This window comes from Dipodomys spectabilis, unplaced genomic scaffold (genome assembly GCF_019054845.1).
Source record: "Dipodomys spectabilis isolate Male_0828 unplaced genomic scaffold, ASM1905484v1 ptg000032l, whole genome shotgun sequence".
Taxonomy (NCBI): domain Eukaryota; kingdom Metazoa; phylum Chordata; class Mammalia; order Rodentia; family Heteromyidae; genus Dipodomys; species Dipodomys spectabilis.
In genome coordinates this window covers 14,765,878-14,782,474 of record NW_024870709.1, presented here as the reverse complement: position 1 = coordinate 14,782,474, position 16,597 = coordinate 14,765,878, and the positions used below count along the sequence as shown (strand labels likewise).

General features: G+C 34.0%; 1 protein-coding gene across 1 annotated transcript in view; it reads left to right on the top strand.

The window, feature by feature from the left end:
- The window catches only part of Gbe1 (1,4-alpha-glucan branching enzyme 1), a 207,432-nt gene that overhangs the window by 147,309 nt on the left and 43,526 nt on the right, over nucleotides 1-16,597 (top strand). The window contains exons 11-12 of the mRNA XM_042676802.1: nucleotides 1,483-1,593; nucleotides 5,726-5,897. Coding sequence (XP_042532736.1) covers nucleotides 1,483-1,593; nucleotides 5,726-5,897 — 283 coding nt within the window. The remainder of the gene's footprint in view (nucleotides 1-1,482; nucleotides 1,594-5,725; nucleotides 5,898-16,597) is intronic.

Genomic DNA, 16,597 nt, shown 5'->3' with positions numbered 1-16,597 from the left:
GCAGTTCACAGCCAGCCTAGGCAGGAAAGTCCTTGAGACTTTTATTTCCAATTAACCACCAGAAAAACAGAAGCTGGCCAATGGCTCAAGAGGTAGAGTGCTTGCCTTGAGCTGAAGAGCTGAGGGACAGCACCCAGGCCCAGAGTTCAAGCCCATGACTGACAAAAAATAAAATAAAGAACACAAAAAAGCTATGTTCATAGCTTAATTTGAACCTTAATTAACAATACCAGCAAGTTAAATTTTAAAACCCTTATACCAAAAAGTTATATTTTAAAATGCTCATACCAAAAAGTTATATTTTAAAGCCCTTAAACACAGTGATTTTTTACTATTTTTATAAGTTGTATACTTACAAATAGTAACTAAGACGTATTCTCATCCGTGTTGTTGTCATGTATCAGTTGTTCATCCTGGCACCAAAACTGGCATTTGATTTGGGGCATTATCCCATGTCACCTTAAATCTAGCATCTTAAAGCATTGCTAAATTAAATCCTCACACTTTCTTCAGAGGACAAAAAACACTATAATAATCAAAGCATCTACTGACATTCAAGGTAATGGGTTTGCACTGAGATAGAAGTAGAAAGAAGCAAGAGTTCTGGATCATCTTAAAATTTTTCCCATCATATAATTTACTAGTGTTTGAACAGAAAAGCAACGGAAAGAGAATACTGAATAGCAAAACAGTCCAGATGTAAGATATAACATTGAGAGGACTATCAGGTTTTCTGCCATACTGAGAGAAAGAGAAGGTTTTCATGTCCATAGTGATGGGAAGAAATTAAACAAGAATTAGTCTATGGTAGAATAAAAAGCAATTCAAGAAACAAAGCAATTCATGGGAGGAAAGTAGATCAACAGAATCCTGTACAAGTATTTGCCCAAGAAAGAAGTGATTCTTGAAAAAGTGAATGACTTGGCAAGATCAGTAACATCATAGCAATCTAAGCGAGTAGAACCAGATTAAAGAAAATGAACTGGAAGTGTGATCCATCTGCTCTACTAAGAATATAATTACTTTTCAAAAATAAACCTTGAAACTTGGAAATAATTATTGCTTTCCTTATCATTAATGGAAAACACTGTACCTATTAAAAGGCATTCAAATCTAAAATAATTGCAAGTATATCTAAGGTTTGTGAAATGTACAGGGAAGTGTATTATACGACAATACTTTATAATGGACACTTATCAAGAGGCAGCAGCTATTACTAGGAAAAAGTTTGCGAAGATATTAGAGTGTAGTTTAAGCCATCTGCACAAAGGAAAAGCACACGTACAAACAAACATGCTGTAGATCCTTCATTTACGTGTTAGTATGAAAGCTGTTATGATTATATGGATTATATGATTATATGGATTATTGTCTGCATGCGTGTCAAATGATTTGGACTCATTTGGTCGTGGCTCTCAGATTGATATTTAAAGAATGAAAAATAGTAGTTTGCTGAGAGGTTTGTTTCTTTCTTGTGACTAGTTACTTAAAGAGTTTAAAGATGAAGACTGGAATATGGGCAATATAGTATATACACTCACAAACAGGCGCCACCTTGAGAAGTGCATTGCTTATGCAGAGAGTCACGACCAGGTAAGGAAATGGGTATAAATTACTTTTTTGTATCTTAACATTTGCCTTTTGCATGTCCTTTATTGTTAACGACATGTCAAAATACATGCTACTATTGTTTAATACAGTGACTATAACATTTTAAATATATATTTGCCTTATATGAAAACTTGAAAGTTATTTTAAGATCATTTGTAGATCTAGAAATTACAGCTTCTAAATGCAATTCTGTGTTTGCCTTACCAAATTACATAATTCATTGTGCATGTCAGTTGCAAGGGTTAAATGTTTTCCTTTGCATGAAGAAGAATATTGGTGTTATCCTACTTATCCTAGTTTTCACTTTACTTTCTTTCAAGAGGTTTTGTTTTTGTTTTTGTTTTTCTTATGCCTTTGACAAACGTTCATTACTTTTTTCCTCAACCTCAACAAACTGCTAAGTGGTGACCCAACCACTGCACCTACTAGCTTGAGTACCTCCTGTCTAATGCAGCCTGATGTATTTTCCAAACAGCAGAGGCCATCCTGTCAGTGCATATCTATATTTTGAAGCTGGCCATTCAATCCACTTATATTCTAGACCAAGTCAGATTCCAGTTTAATTTTCTCTCCCACTGGCTAAATTTCATGTTCTTTAGTACTTTAAAATTCTCACTCATTTCAAATAGATGTACTTCTTCCAGTCTTGTAATCTTCTTACAGCTGCATTCCACCTAAGAATCTCCTTTTCTAATTCAGTTATGTTACTCGGATACCACATTCCAGATGAAGCCATCCCAGGGAGGGGAAAAAAACAATCTTGTCCAGTGTTGCATGTTCCCATCATGTTTTAAACAAAAAGCTTCTTCACCCTCCATTTTTATCTCTAAGCATGGCACTGTACTACTTTTAGCAGCAACTGAGTCTTCATGGAAAATGAAGAATGGAAATTATCCCTTTACAATCATTTTAACTGTAATAACTGTAAATAATATAATTTTTCCTTATGGAGTTAAAAGGATACAGTTTTTGTGAAAGTGTTTGTTAAGTACACTGAAACTAAAATAATACATTTTAGTAGTATTTCAGTAGAAATATATCCCATATTGGATTGTGTTTTTTCAGGGTTTGTTTCATATTCATAAGAATATGCAAATAGACTAGGGATTTCTAAAACCCATGGGCTAAATCCTATGGTAGCTCATTTTTCTTCAATTGGAATAAAGCATGCATATATATATATATATAATGCTTTTGTTTCATAATGACAAGTTCAAGGAGCTGAGACAGGAAAGTTGACCTACAATGTCAATATTCTTTATTTGTCCTTTTACAAAAGTTTTCTAACACACAGAGTAAACATATGATAAATTTTGCAACTTCCAAGTTGGAGCACTATTTTCTTACCAATATATAGGTAATATTAATTATCCATACAGCAAGTCAAGTGAATATCTATAAAACAAAGACCAAAATAGAAAAGAATGATATTAATTGACAGAATAAAGTGTGAGGGTTGGGAGAAGTTAAGCATGGCAAACCTTTAGCAAATACATAATATAGACAAATTAGAATAACTTACAACTTACGTTTTTCTGTTATGCTTTACTGCAAGATATAGCCTAGTGCAACTTCCTAATATACGTATATTTTGTTCAAATCAATATAAAAATAAATACATGAAATGAATAAACTATTTAAAATAGAACTGTTAGATTTATCTTATGTCTATATACAAAGTCGGTAAAGGAATAAAAATTTAGCAGTAATTATTTTATAACTTTAAAAATTCAAGTAATTAAGCTTTGTATTAAAATTATCAAGAGTACAGAAAATATACTAATTACCTATTATAAACCTTGATTAAAAATATAAATACAAAAATGCATCTTTATAAAACAATGAATATATAGAATAATAGATAAAATGTACATCATTGTGGAAATAATTGTTATTGTTAAAATGTTCAGAAATTCTTAATCTAAACAATTAAATTTCTAAGATTAACAGTTCTTAACAATATGACAATGCAGTATTTTTAAAAGTGAAATTTAATGTGGAAATTAGCTTCTTCTGCATACTTAGAACAAGTTATCTAAATAATTTTTAAGAGAATCAGAATTTCTAACCAAAAGTAAACACTCATGTATTCAAACTATTTGAAGTGGATAGAAATAAAATTTGGAAGGAGTAGAAAAATTATTAGAATGAATGCAATAGATATTGCAGCACTACTTTAAAAAGACAATTGAATTAAAATACATTAGTTGTATGTAACAGTATGTTTACAGGAAAAAAGTGTTTGTCACAAGGGAAAATAATTGGGATACTGAGATTTCAGATTATTGCCTACTTTACATTTCACAATATGTTATGTTTTTGTCTTGATGATGAAAACATTTCATTTTTTAATTTAAATTTTATTATTATGTACAGAGGGTTTACCGTTGCACAAGTAAGGTAGTGATTATATTTTTTGTCTAACTTGTTATACCTTCCCTCATTTTTCTCCTTCTTTCCCTCCCCCCAGCCCCTCCCAACTTGTGCAGATAATATCTAACATACTGTCTTGTGGATATCACTTTTGCATAGGTTCTTCTTTTGTCCTTTGTCTCAGCATTTTGTTGTTCTCCTACCCTTCCCTAGTTCATATAGACGTATATACAATACCCAATGTACTAAAACCAAAAACAATGACAACGGGGAAAACCATGGGAGTGAAACCACAAATAAAAAATAAATCATGAAAAATAAATAAATAAATCATGTAGTACATTGAGAAAACAACAACAACAAAAAACCTCTTGTGTCCATGTCTTGGAGTTCATTTCACTTAGAATCATCCTATATGGTCATATACATAGCTATTGAGCTATTTTGCTCATCTACTAATATTTTCCTAAATATATACTAATTATTACACATAAGGGAGACCAAGACCATAGGACCTATGTTTCTTAGGTCTGGCTTAATATGATTTTTTCCAAGTCCTTCCATTTTCTTAGAGATGGGGAGTGTCATTCTTTCTGATGGAAGGATAGAATTCCATTACACACACACACACACACACACACACACACACACACACACACACACACACACACACACACATGATTTTTTCCAAGTCCTTCCATTTTCTTAGAGATGGGGAGTGTCATTCTTTCTGATGGAAGGATAGAATTCCATTACACACACACACACACACACACACACACACACACAAAATCCATTCATCTACTGAGGGACATCTAATTTGGTTCCATATCTTAGCTATGGTGAAAAATGCTGTAATAAACACAGTTGTGCTGGTAGCTTTAGTATGACCTTGTTTGTGGTCATTTGGGTAAATGCCCAGAAGTGGGATTGCTGGGTTATACGGGAGCTGTATGTGTAGCATTTTGAGGAACCTCCATACTGCTTTCCAGAGTGGTTGAACAAATTTACACTCCTACCAACAGTGTAGTAGTGTTCCCTTTCAGCCACTTCCCCTCCAGAATCTGTTATTATATTTCTTGATTATAGCCATGCTAACTGGGGTGAGGTGGTATCTCAATGTTGTTTTGATCTGCATTTGTTTTGTAGCAAGAGATGTTGAGCATCTCTTCATGTATCTATTGGCATTCTTATTTCCTTTACAGAGAAGTCTCTCTTTAAGCCTTTAGTGATTTTTTTCTTTGACTGGGTGTAGTTTAAAAAAAGCTTGATGACAAACATTATTGGCTATTGAATGTTATACTTAAGAAAATATTTAATTTTTCCTCAAATATATATTTGTTATAATGGTGAACACATGACAGGATTATATGAATTTATGGTATTTATGATCTCATTTCTTTTTAAATAATGGAATCATTTCTAAATAAATATATATTTCTGAGTTTCTTAAAATTTTCAACTTACAGTCATCCAAGTTAAATGACTGTTTAATAGTACATACTATAAGAATAAAAAAATTATGTGCTGTTCAACTGAATAAAATGTGTAACATGAAGTCAGTTTTAAAAACAAATGTGTCTCATTTTTTAATATCACATCTCATTTCTTGAATACCTTTAAAATTTAAAAATACTTGCAAAATGCTTTCCCTCTGTGTAAGCATGTAGTATTCTTTTATAAATTACAACTTCTCAGGACATAGGCTTTTCATTTATCTCAGTGGGCTTTACTTTTGTAGGCACTGGTCGGTGATAAGACACTGGCCTTTTGGTTGATGGATGCTGAAATGTACACGAACATGAGTGTTCTAGCTCCTTTTACACCAGTTATTGATCGGGGAATACAGCTCCACAAGATGATTCGGCTCATCACTCATGCCCTTGGTGGAGAAGGCTATCTCAATTTTATGGGTAAGTGTGACTTAAACACAGATCTAATCTATGTCTAAAATGTTAACAAGTATTTTATATGGCAAATCATGTACAATAGTTTGATCTGTCTTTTCAGGTTGAAAACAAAGATAAAAGTATATTTCTTTAATATGCTGTCAAGTTTAAGCTACAAACCTAAAGAGTAATAAGATTATTGTGATGTGAAATAGCATTCTGAAAGCTGGTGATTTATTGTGGTTCCTATTTACATTTAGCTATTTTTAAAAACTGTAATTGTTATTATACTGACTTTAATCATGCTGAGTTTTATTACCATAGTATTTGTATAGTAAACATGGGAAGATGTAGTGGTCATGTGATAACATATTAATAACAAACTGTTAATTTCCTATTAGATCATTTGAAACTAGAATACTTATGTCATTGAGGTGAAAGCCAAAGCTAAGGTATATTGTGATCAGCAAAATATTTATTTTTATTTTTATTTTTTGTCGGTTGTGGGGCCTGAACTCTGGGCCTGGGCGCTGTCCTTCAGCTCTTCAGCTCAAGGCTAGCACTCTATCACTTGAACCACAGCGCTACTTCTGGCTTTTTCTGCTTATGTGGTGCTGAGGAATCGAACCCAGGGCCTCATGCGTGCAAGGCAAGCACTCTACCACTGAGCCACCTTCCCAGCCCCAAAATATTAATTTTTAAATAGAGAAAAACATGGTTATTGGAAGGTCATTACTTCATGAAGCAGCTTGCATAATACATAGGGATTTTAACTTTAATATTTTTATTCTATCTTATCAATAACATATAATTGCCTTTGAGATTTAGGAAAATTTGCCAGCTTTTGGCTAGAAAGATATAGAAAAATTAAAAATATATATATATAGGAAGATTTGAAAATATACTGGAAGCTGATTTATTTTTCACTAATGAAAGTATCACAGCTTGAGATCTATTTATTTCTACTTGGAAGTTTATTTGTAAAATCTTAATTGGATTTTTAAAACCTTCTATTATTTATAGACTAAAAATGAGGAAAACAAATCTAAGAAAACATGTCAGATTTCAGTTGTAGTACCTATACCTCATGAATATTCTTCTTTCGCCGGGTCATAAAAACATCTTAATATTCCTAGCAAGAGATCACCTTTCTGACTTGTGAAACTGTTCTGTCAGCCAGGTATTAGTCTAGGTTTCCTGGGTAGTTTTATAGGCATAGCATTTATAACTAAGCCAGTCTTACTTCCTTAAAAGCAACTGTTCCTACCTAACACATCATCATTACTCTCCAGTATGGCCATCGCAATAAGGCCTTACTTGCATGACAAATTTGGTCAAGTATATCTTGATGAGAAGATGGAGTATATAAATCTATGCCAGTAAGTATATTTCCATTTAAGATAAGGAGAACTGAAGAGCTACCAGAAGTTTAACGTATTTTATTTAGTTTATTAAAACACAGTAACAAATGATGATAATCTGTAAAAGGACTTCTTAATAGTTCTAGAAGTCCTAACCTTTCAAATAACTGAAGTCAAATAGATTTCTGTATTCATGAAGTTGGTCCTAACGTCATTAATTTTTGAGGACATTATGTCTGAAAATCTCAAGTCCTGACTGCTCTTGCTGCTTTATTTTGGAAGCTACGTGAATGACAGCAGCTTTTACACCACTAACCTACAGTGTCAGTATTTGGAGTCTTTTTTCCTGGAATTGTTCTTTATTGAAGATATAGACCTTGACCTATGGTACACAGTAGAGCTTCCAGGCAAGCATCAGAAAAAAATAAATATTTGTGCCCATGACAGAGGAATAATGACCACATCTAATTTACAATTAAAACTTTAAAATGCAATGATCCAATGACGTTTTATAATCTGAATTACTTCCTGTTTCTTAGTGTTTTTTTCAGTATAGAAATAGTCTAAAGGTCTATGTCAAATCTTCAAAAGCCTCATGAAATGCCTATTATAATAACAATTATGTTATTACTTTAATTCTTTATAGTCAATTTAGGACATGCTAATAGTATTTCTTTCCTTTTATTTTCTTTAAGGTAGTATACAAAGGAGTTGCTTTTTAACAACACAGTTTATAAATATGATGTGTCTTGATCAATGCCACCTCTTTCAACATTTTCACCCATCCTTTCCAATCCAACCCTTCCCTCACTTTTCTTAATTTTGTAGGATATACATTGAATTTCTGACCCCATTCTCCCATCTTCTTTCCTCTTCATTCAACTACATCTCTTTTAAAGGGATTCTAAGCCGGGCGCTGTGGCTCACGCCTGTAATCCTAGCTACTCAGGAGGCTGAGATCTGAGGATCGTGGTTCAAAACCAGCCCAGGCAGGAAAGTCTGTGAGACTCTTATTTCCAGTAAACCACTAGAAAACTGGAAGTGGCACTGTGGCTCAAGTGGTAGAGTGCTCGCCTTGAGCTAAAGAGTGCAGGGACAGTGCCCAAGCCCAGAGTTCAAGCCCCACCACTGACCAAAAAAAAAAAAGAAAGAAAGAAAAAAAAGGGGAATTCTAGCTGTCTGCCTGTGGCACATGACTCGAATCCTGGCTATTCAGGAGGCTGAGATCTGGCTTCAAAGCCAGACCAGGCAGAAAAGTCTGTGAGACTCTTATACCCAATAAACTACTCAGCAAAAGGCTCGAAATGGCACTATAGCTCAAGTGTAAAGCGCTATCCTTTAGCACAAAAGGCTGAGGGACAGAAACCAGCCTCCTCAGGATTGGAAAAATTAAAAAAAAGGAAGAAAGAACAAAAAAATAAAGAGAAAAATTTTTTAAAAATCTAGTAGTGAAAAAATAAACAAAATAATTATCAACATCTACCTTTGTGTAAAGTTGGAAAATTGGACAAATCTGTGATATCAAGTTTAATATTTTTTGCAAGTGTAATTTTTGAGGTTATTTGTGTAGAAATGAGAGATCTTTGGCAGGTTTATCTGTATCCAAATCTAGCATATTTCCACAAACTTTGAAATTAATAATCTCCTAATACCTCAATTTATGTTTTAATAATATTTAATATTTTCCCATGAGCTGTTATGTTTTACATATGTATGCATGTATGTGTCTACCTATTTAACTATTTGTCTATCTATCTATCTATCTATCTATCTATCTATCTATCTATCTATCTATCTATCTTTGTGATCATGTCACTCTCCTACATATAGTCTTTAGTAATTACTGTGCCTGCAGTGGAGCTGCCAGATTCCCAGGAAAGCTCTGTGCTTGATCTCCCCTTGGTTGCACTGCTCCAGGCATGCAGTCCATGCATCAGCCTCCTTCTGCCCTGTAACAGTGTTCCATTGACTGGAATCTTCCCACCTCAACATGCATGCCCATGCTAGACAAGGCCTTCAGACCTTTTTTGTTGGGAAGGGGAAATCATTCATGGAGCTTGAACTCTGAATCTGGGTGCTGTCCCTCAGCTCTTCAGTTCAAGGCTAGCACTCTACCACTTGAGCCACAGCGCTACTTCCCAGACCTCATTTTTATATGGAGCTTTATCTAAACTTCACAGTAGGTCAGTGATTTATGTCACACACTGATGTAGCACTCTCTACTTATCTTGCATGGGATTTAACAAAATCACAGTTGAAAAACTCTTACCTAAACATCTTTCTTGATAAATCTAATATTTGTGATAATAAGTAAGGATAATATTAATCTTATTCAGTATTATTCATCTTATTCAGAATCTGGAAGAACTAAATGGTTTCTAACATGTTGCTGTGTTCTCACAACTTTTATAGGAATATATAGTTATTTGTATTTGTATCTGTCTGTGTTTGTGTGTGTGTATATATATATATATATATATATATATATATATATACATAGGTAGATGTAGTTAGATAGATAGATAGATAGATAGATACTTTTATTAGTAGCCTAATGTCAGTTTGGTTTCAAGAAAGTTGCTTTATTTTTCTCATTATTTTTGCTCCATCTTTTTTTAATTCAATTTTTTTCAAAGTGATGTGCAGATGGGTTACAGTTACACATGTAACTGTAACACATTTCTTGTCAAACATTTTTACCCCCTCCTTCATTCATCTTCTTGAGTTTCATCATTTCCAGTTAGAAATTCATGCACAGAGTATCTGAATCACTTTTTAAATATTTCAGTATTTTACTTATTCAAAAAACATTTAAATTAACCTAGGAATTATTCTTGTAACAAAAGCTTTCCTTTCTTGATTGTCATTTTCCTCTTCATTTAGGGAATTACAGCACTATGGAAGAGTATTCTTTAAATGAATATAGCTTCATTTGATTTGAAATTTTAATACTCTCTAGGTATATCTCAAAACATAAATGATTCAAATTTCTCATTAAACCCCTAGCAAAGTTAAATCACCAAATGCAGCAAGATTTCACTACTGAAAGCTAATGTTCTCATCATAAAACACATATTACCTGTGGTATTCAATATTACTACAAAAATTTGAATACCAAAAACATCTGGAATCAATAAATGTATTAATTCGTTTGCACATTTATTCATTTATCCATTCAGTCATATTAAATGCATCTTCCTTCTTTGATGAAGAATATTTTTGTTGTTGTTATTGTTGTTGTTGTTGTCGGTTGTGGGGCTTGAACCCTGAGCCTGAGCGCTGTCCCTCAGCTCTTAAGCTCAAGGCTAGCGCTCTACCACTTGAGCCACAGCACCACTTCCAGTTTTCTGGTGGTTTATTGGAGAGAAGTGTTTCAGACTTTCCTGCGTGGGCTGGCTTTGAACCGCGATCCTCACATCTCAGCTTCCTGAGTAGCTAGGATTACAACTGTGAGCCACTAGCACCTGGCTGAGGAACGGTTTTTAAAAGGAGGAAATAAGTAAAGTAAGTGGAAAATATATATAAAATTACCTTTAATCTATATAATATATCTGTACAATTATCTCCAATTGAATATATAAGAAGTCATATTCCCAAAATTATGTCTCTCCCCTACCCTATCTGAATTCAACTCGTTCTTTCTTGTTTGTGCTTCTGTAAAAGTATTACATTTCATATCCACTTAAAGACAATTTTAGTTCGGAAACATGTGCAATTTTGACCTTCAAATTGTAATTCCCAACTTAAAAAAAATTGTCATCTAGATGCTTTAGGTAGGGAATTATGGAAGATAAAAAAGGAAGGTTGTTCTTATTTTCTGGCATATATAGATAAGTTAACAAAATTATCTTTGTGGGTTTTTTTAAAATATATACTTTAAAAACCTACACGTTCTCTCATTGTAACTGAAATCATAGAGTTTACAATCAGTTTGGATTAAATACAGACTTTACACTCCAAAGACATCCCTTACGGACAAGCATCTTTACTGCCTAACAGCAGCCTCTTTCATATTTTCTCTTTGCTTATTTGAGAGTGTCGTGCACACATGGCTTTTATAGGATCTTCCTCAAAATTTTGGAAAGAATGCCTGTGGTTTCATAGAACAGTCATGCCCTAGGTATCAGTAGACAAGTTAGGAACTGAGATACTTCTCATCATCAGCATTTTTTTGAACAAGTTGACCAAATTACCCGGATGACCGATTTCTGTAAAATAACACTCAGTTGTATATTGTTAAAATATCTTTTGGTTAAATACTTAATTACCCAGCATAATTACAATTTACCTTAGCAAGACAAGCCTGGTAAGTCATACATTGCATCTGCAAATTTTCTTTTTCTTTATGGAACAGGTAAGTCACCAAACAAGACAAACTTTGTTTTTATATGAACTAAGATTTTGATAATATTTTCTACTTAGATCTTTACTAAGATGTATATAGAAGTAACACATTTTCCCTGTTCCTTTGTAGAGCTGTGACTATGGGTGACTGTTTGTCTTCTCCATTAACACTTCTCCACAATAGAGTACATTTCCCAAGTATCTTTGAAGTTTAATGAGACAACATGATTGTGTTTTGTTCATGGCATGCTCATGATATGATAGGTGTTCACATCACGCTTTTAAGTAACAGGAAGTGATTACCTATTCTCCCAAATCATTTCCTCAAGGAATGCCTTATTATAGCTATGACAGAATAAGTAAATTGGCACTGTGGCCTTTAGATATTTGTTACTATTATTTTTAAAACCAAAGTTGAATTCAATTCCCATTTGCTTATAGTTAAATCAGTTCAAAAACAGTTGCTCATTATTTACACTTACTAGTACGCATGTTTTTGTAAGTATTACAAATACTAGTACTCATGTTATTGTGAAGCCATATAACAATTTCGTTTTCTGATATACCTTGGAAATTAAGTAAAAGAATTTCAATATAATTATTAAAGATTCATTAAACTGTTATGACTAGTGAATTGAGCCAATCTGAAATATAGATCTTTCCTGATCCTAACACATGATTATTTTAATATCCAATATTCATTTTTAGATTTTTGTCCCATACTCTAAAATACATATGGATATATGTTCACATATATACATGTGCACATATTCATTTACCTACATGCAAATACAGATGTCATTATAGTCTTTTTCTGCTTCTTTAGCCAACATTTGAAGAACAAGGCTAAGGATGTATCTCTCTAGTAGAGTGCTTGTCTGTTGTGTGTGAGGATGTGAGTTTCACCCAAAGAATCACATAGAAAAAAGGTAGAAAGGAAGGAAGGAAGAAGAAAAAGAGAGAAAGAACAAAGGAGGGGGGAAAGGGAGAAAGGGCATCTTACGTAGTTCTACTGGATAATGAGACTGGTGGATCATACAAGCCAGAAAGTTGAGTTTTCTGGTCAAAATAGCAACAGTTGATCAAAATAAATTAATAGTTCTAGCTGAGTGCAGTGGCTCACACCTTCTATTTGGAAGTCAGAGATAGTGGACTAAGCCACCCTTGACATAAATATATACAAGATTTCACCTCATATACTGGCTGTGTGTTGTGGCATGCACCTGTTATCCCCACTGACATTGGAAGCACAAGTAGGAGGCTCACAACAGGCTGGCCTGGACATAAAATAAGACACATAAAATAACCAGCATGGACAGGTGCTTGGAGGCATCGCAGTAGATTGCCTGTTTGCAAACACAAGACTCTGAGATATTCATCTCCACTACTGCCTCACAGAATTCATGATACAGTTAGAAATTTTCAGATTTTTTGTTTTTATTTACTCATTTACTATTTCAGTTAAGGTTCTAAATACTTGCTTCAACTGGAGACATGGACTCCTAGTCTACAGAGAATTTTAATTTTTGTTACAGACAGCAAACTTAAAATGGAAAATAAATGCTGAAGAAGTAACTACAGACAACTTTTTCAAGAACACCAAAACCACTTAAAATAGAAAAGTAAAAATAGTAAAAATATATGTTGATTTTTTTTTTTTACACAATGCAGATATGACTAAAATAGTTTAAAAATGTTCAATGGCTGTTAGGAGTTTAAAAAAAGGTATTTGGGACATTTGAGGAAATGCAAGCTAGATGTACCTAGGAAAGAATACAAACATAGTGGAAGAGGTATTTGGTTGGAAATGCAGGTAAAAGTTAAATCATAAAGCGTACTACAGGTTATTGTAAAGAGGTAGATAGCACATCACAATTTTAAGAAGAAATAAAAGAAGTCATCTATGTATGATTAAGGAGAAGTTGTAACATTTGAAGGTCCTGTTGATGTTCAGATAAGACTAATCATGGGCAACGTTTATGAGTTAAAGCAGAGCTAATAATTAGTGAGCTCCTATAGTTACAGGTCAGACATTTATATTAAAAGCCACTTCTTTTCCTCATGAGGGAAAAGAGAAATAAAAAACTAACACAGCTGCATTTGCTTATTACTAAAGTCCTTAAAGAAGGAAATGTTCAAGTTGATCGGTCAATGAAGTACTTTGAGGGTAAAATGAGAAGTGATGGAGATGTTTGAGGAGACATGAGAAGATATAAAATAAACATTTCCAGTTGTGAAAACACTGGAGAACCAAGGTTGGATATCTGGGTAATGCTGTATGCCCATTTGGTATCTATAACCAAACTACAAACCAAGTCAGCCTCTTGGTTGCCTGCCAGAACTGAACACGGCTTGGAGTTTTTTTAGGCACGTGTCAAAAAGGGAGGGTATGATTATACTAACAAATAAGTGACACAATAAATTAATAATACCTCATTTGTTCTCAGTTATCCTTACATTGAAGCACCTTGAGTGTTATTAGGTTTTGTTGCACTTTGCATTTCTATGGGCACTGTAAAAAAAAAAATAAGGAATTCCAGGTAATTTTTACTGCTAGAAAAGTGGAGAATGTTAACTCAATATACTCAATATATGGATGTCTTCTTGTCAAAAAACTCCCAGAAGGCACAGCAGGCAGATTTTGGAGGTTGGAAAATCAGATGTAAAGTTAGGACAAATTACAGTTAGCCACCAGTTCAAATTTCTGTGAATAGCCAGGCGGCAGGCAGCTAGATTTGGATTCAAAAACGTAACGAACAAGGCAAAGTGGAAGAGGTTACTTCTAGACATCATTCAGACACTTTCTAAAGTATTTTTTGTCTGTACATGAAAAGCAATTCAGCCACCTTTGCAGTTTTTCTTGCATTGTTTATGTATAAAAGATTTGGATATAAATCTCTCTACATATGTATAAATAGATTCCATACTAACACAAACCATGTTGACAGGAACAAACTATTTTTTTTTCTTATAATGTGAGTCATTGTGGTATATGTACATATGTTTCTGCTGCTTTCTTGTTTAGGAATTTCATTATCATGATGTTATTCTAGCTTCTGTAATGAGCAATACCTGTGGAGAAAGAGGTACAATTACAAACCAGCAATTTTCTCTCTCAGCAGTATTATAAAATTTCCATTACTAAATTTGAAGGATTTTCTCAATATGATTATATTGTATTTTGACATTTGAAAATCCTATGGGACATTCTTTAATGAAAATGTTATATTCTCCCCAGAGCCATGGGAAAGCTAGATGGATTTTGTCCTACGTGTCAGTCTGAATTTATTGATAGCCACATTAGAGTTCAGTGTAAATGTGTGATCTTACTTCAAATCTTCTATCTGTGATTGTTTAGTGTCAAGCCTGTAAATTCTTTTTTTTTCTGATAGATAGGAATACAATAAAAATTTAAATGTCTTCCTGCTAAGTGCTGGAATTGAAGCAGTTATAGGAAGAGAAAATACACTCTCCTGAACAGTGGGAGTGCTAATTTTTTTTTAGCATTTTCTCTTAGCTTGTTGAAGCAAGTTTACTGAATGTAACACGACTCCTAGAAGTCTATAAAATTGAGCTGTGAAAAACTGCAAAATTCTCAGTGTGAGCAGTTGTAAATGACTTGAAGCGCTATTAAAATGCTCAGAGACACAAATAGCATACATTCTAAATGGCAGAGCCCTAAAAGTAATGGGCCTGATTTGATTCACGGCACACTGATAACCAATTTGAGCTGGCCTTTAATGAGAACCTACCATGACTGTGACATTGTGCTGAGAGAAAAGAAGTGCCACAATTACCCAGGGGACTTTAAATACTGATGGTCAAGGTTCCCCCAACCATTTGAGCTAGAATTGCTGAGCGCAAGTCACTGGCCTTGCATGCTTTAAAAACTAATACCAAGTGACCATCTGACGAAGGGAAGGCCAAGCATGAAGACCGGACCAAGGGAGCCACACTTTGTAGAAGGGCTGGAGGACAATGAGGGTTTAAATTGACCCTTGAAGGAGGAAAAAATGTTTTAGCTATTTTAATACCTCGTTGTGCTCCAAAATCACACAGCATATAAGCAAGTAGTGGCATATCTATATGAGTAAAATTTCAAGGTACTGGAGCGTGGGTACCCAAAAGATTCCTCAACAGTGTTTAAGGGAGAGATTGAGAAGAATCCAGAATGCATAAACGTTTGAGAAACACTGCATTGCTTGTGTTGTCCATTTGGGATTTCTGTTCAAGGGTCACCTTCTGAGGATCTGTTTATCTCACAGTAGTGCCTTGGAGGTAATCATTTCAGTTTTCCAGATTGATGTGTAAATTCTACTTTTAGAATTTAGAGGTATCATGTTTCATCCTGGCCTTTTTGTCTCCATGTAGCTAAATGGTCTATTATATAGAATAAAATGAAGATTTTGTTTCATATTCTTTCTGGCATGGTTATTCAGTTTGTTCTAGGTGCTTTAACAGTTAACCTGAAACTCGGGAAATTGTGGAGCATAGGGATTTGTTTCTTGCATTTCTAGAGGCTGAGAAATCCAAGGTCAGGTGAGCTGCGTGTGACCAGGGCTTTCATGGTGCATGATCCCATGGTGAGAGATGGAAGGGAAAGAGGGAGTTCATGTGAGGGTCAAGGGAAGGAGGGCAAACTCATCCTTTTATCAGGAATCCAGTCCTGAGATAATGGCATTAACCTAATCACCTCATAAAGGTCCAACTTCTCAATATTATTGAATTGGGGGATTAAGTTTCCAACCCTTGAACCTGAGGGACACTCTTTAACCATAATCATATTGATGAGTTCTTATTCTTTGGAAAAATATTTCTCAGTTAGTTAAAAGATATGCTTTACTATTTTGAAAAGTAAAAAAAAAAAAAAAATTCCAATGACTGTCAGCCTAGTTCCAAGTTAAGTCTTCTGTTCTCTTTGCTTCTTTTCTTCTTTCTTTGCCAATATATGCTGCCCCTGACTAAATGAGGGCAAGGATTGCCTGAGCAAATATATCATCAAAGGCCAGACAGCTTATG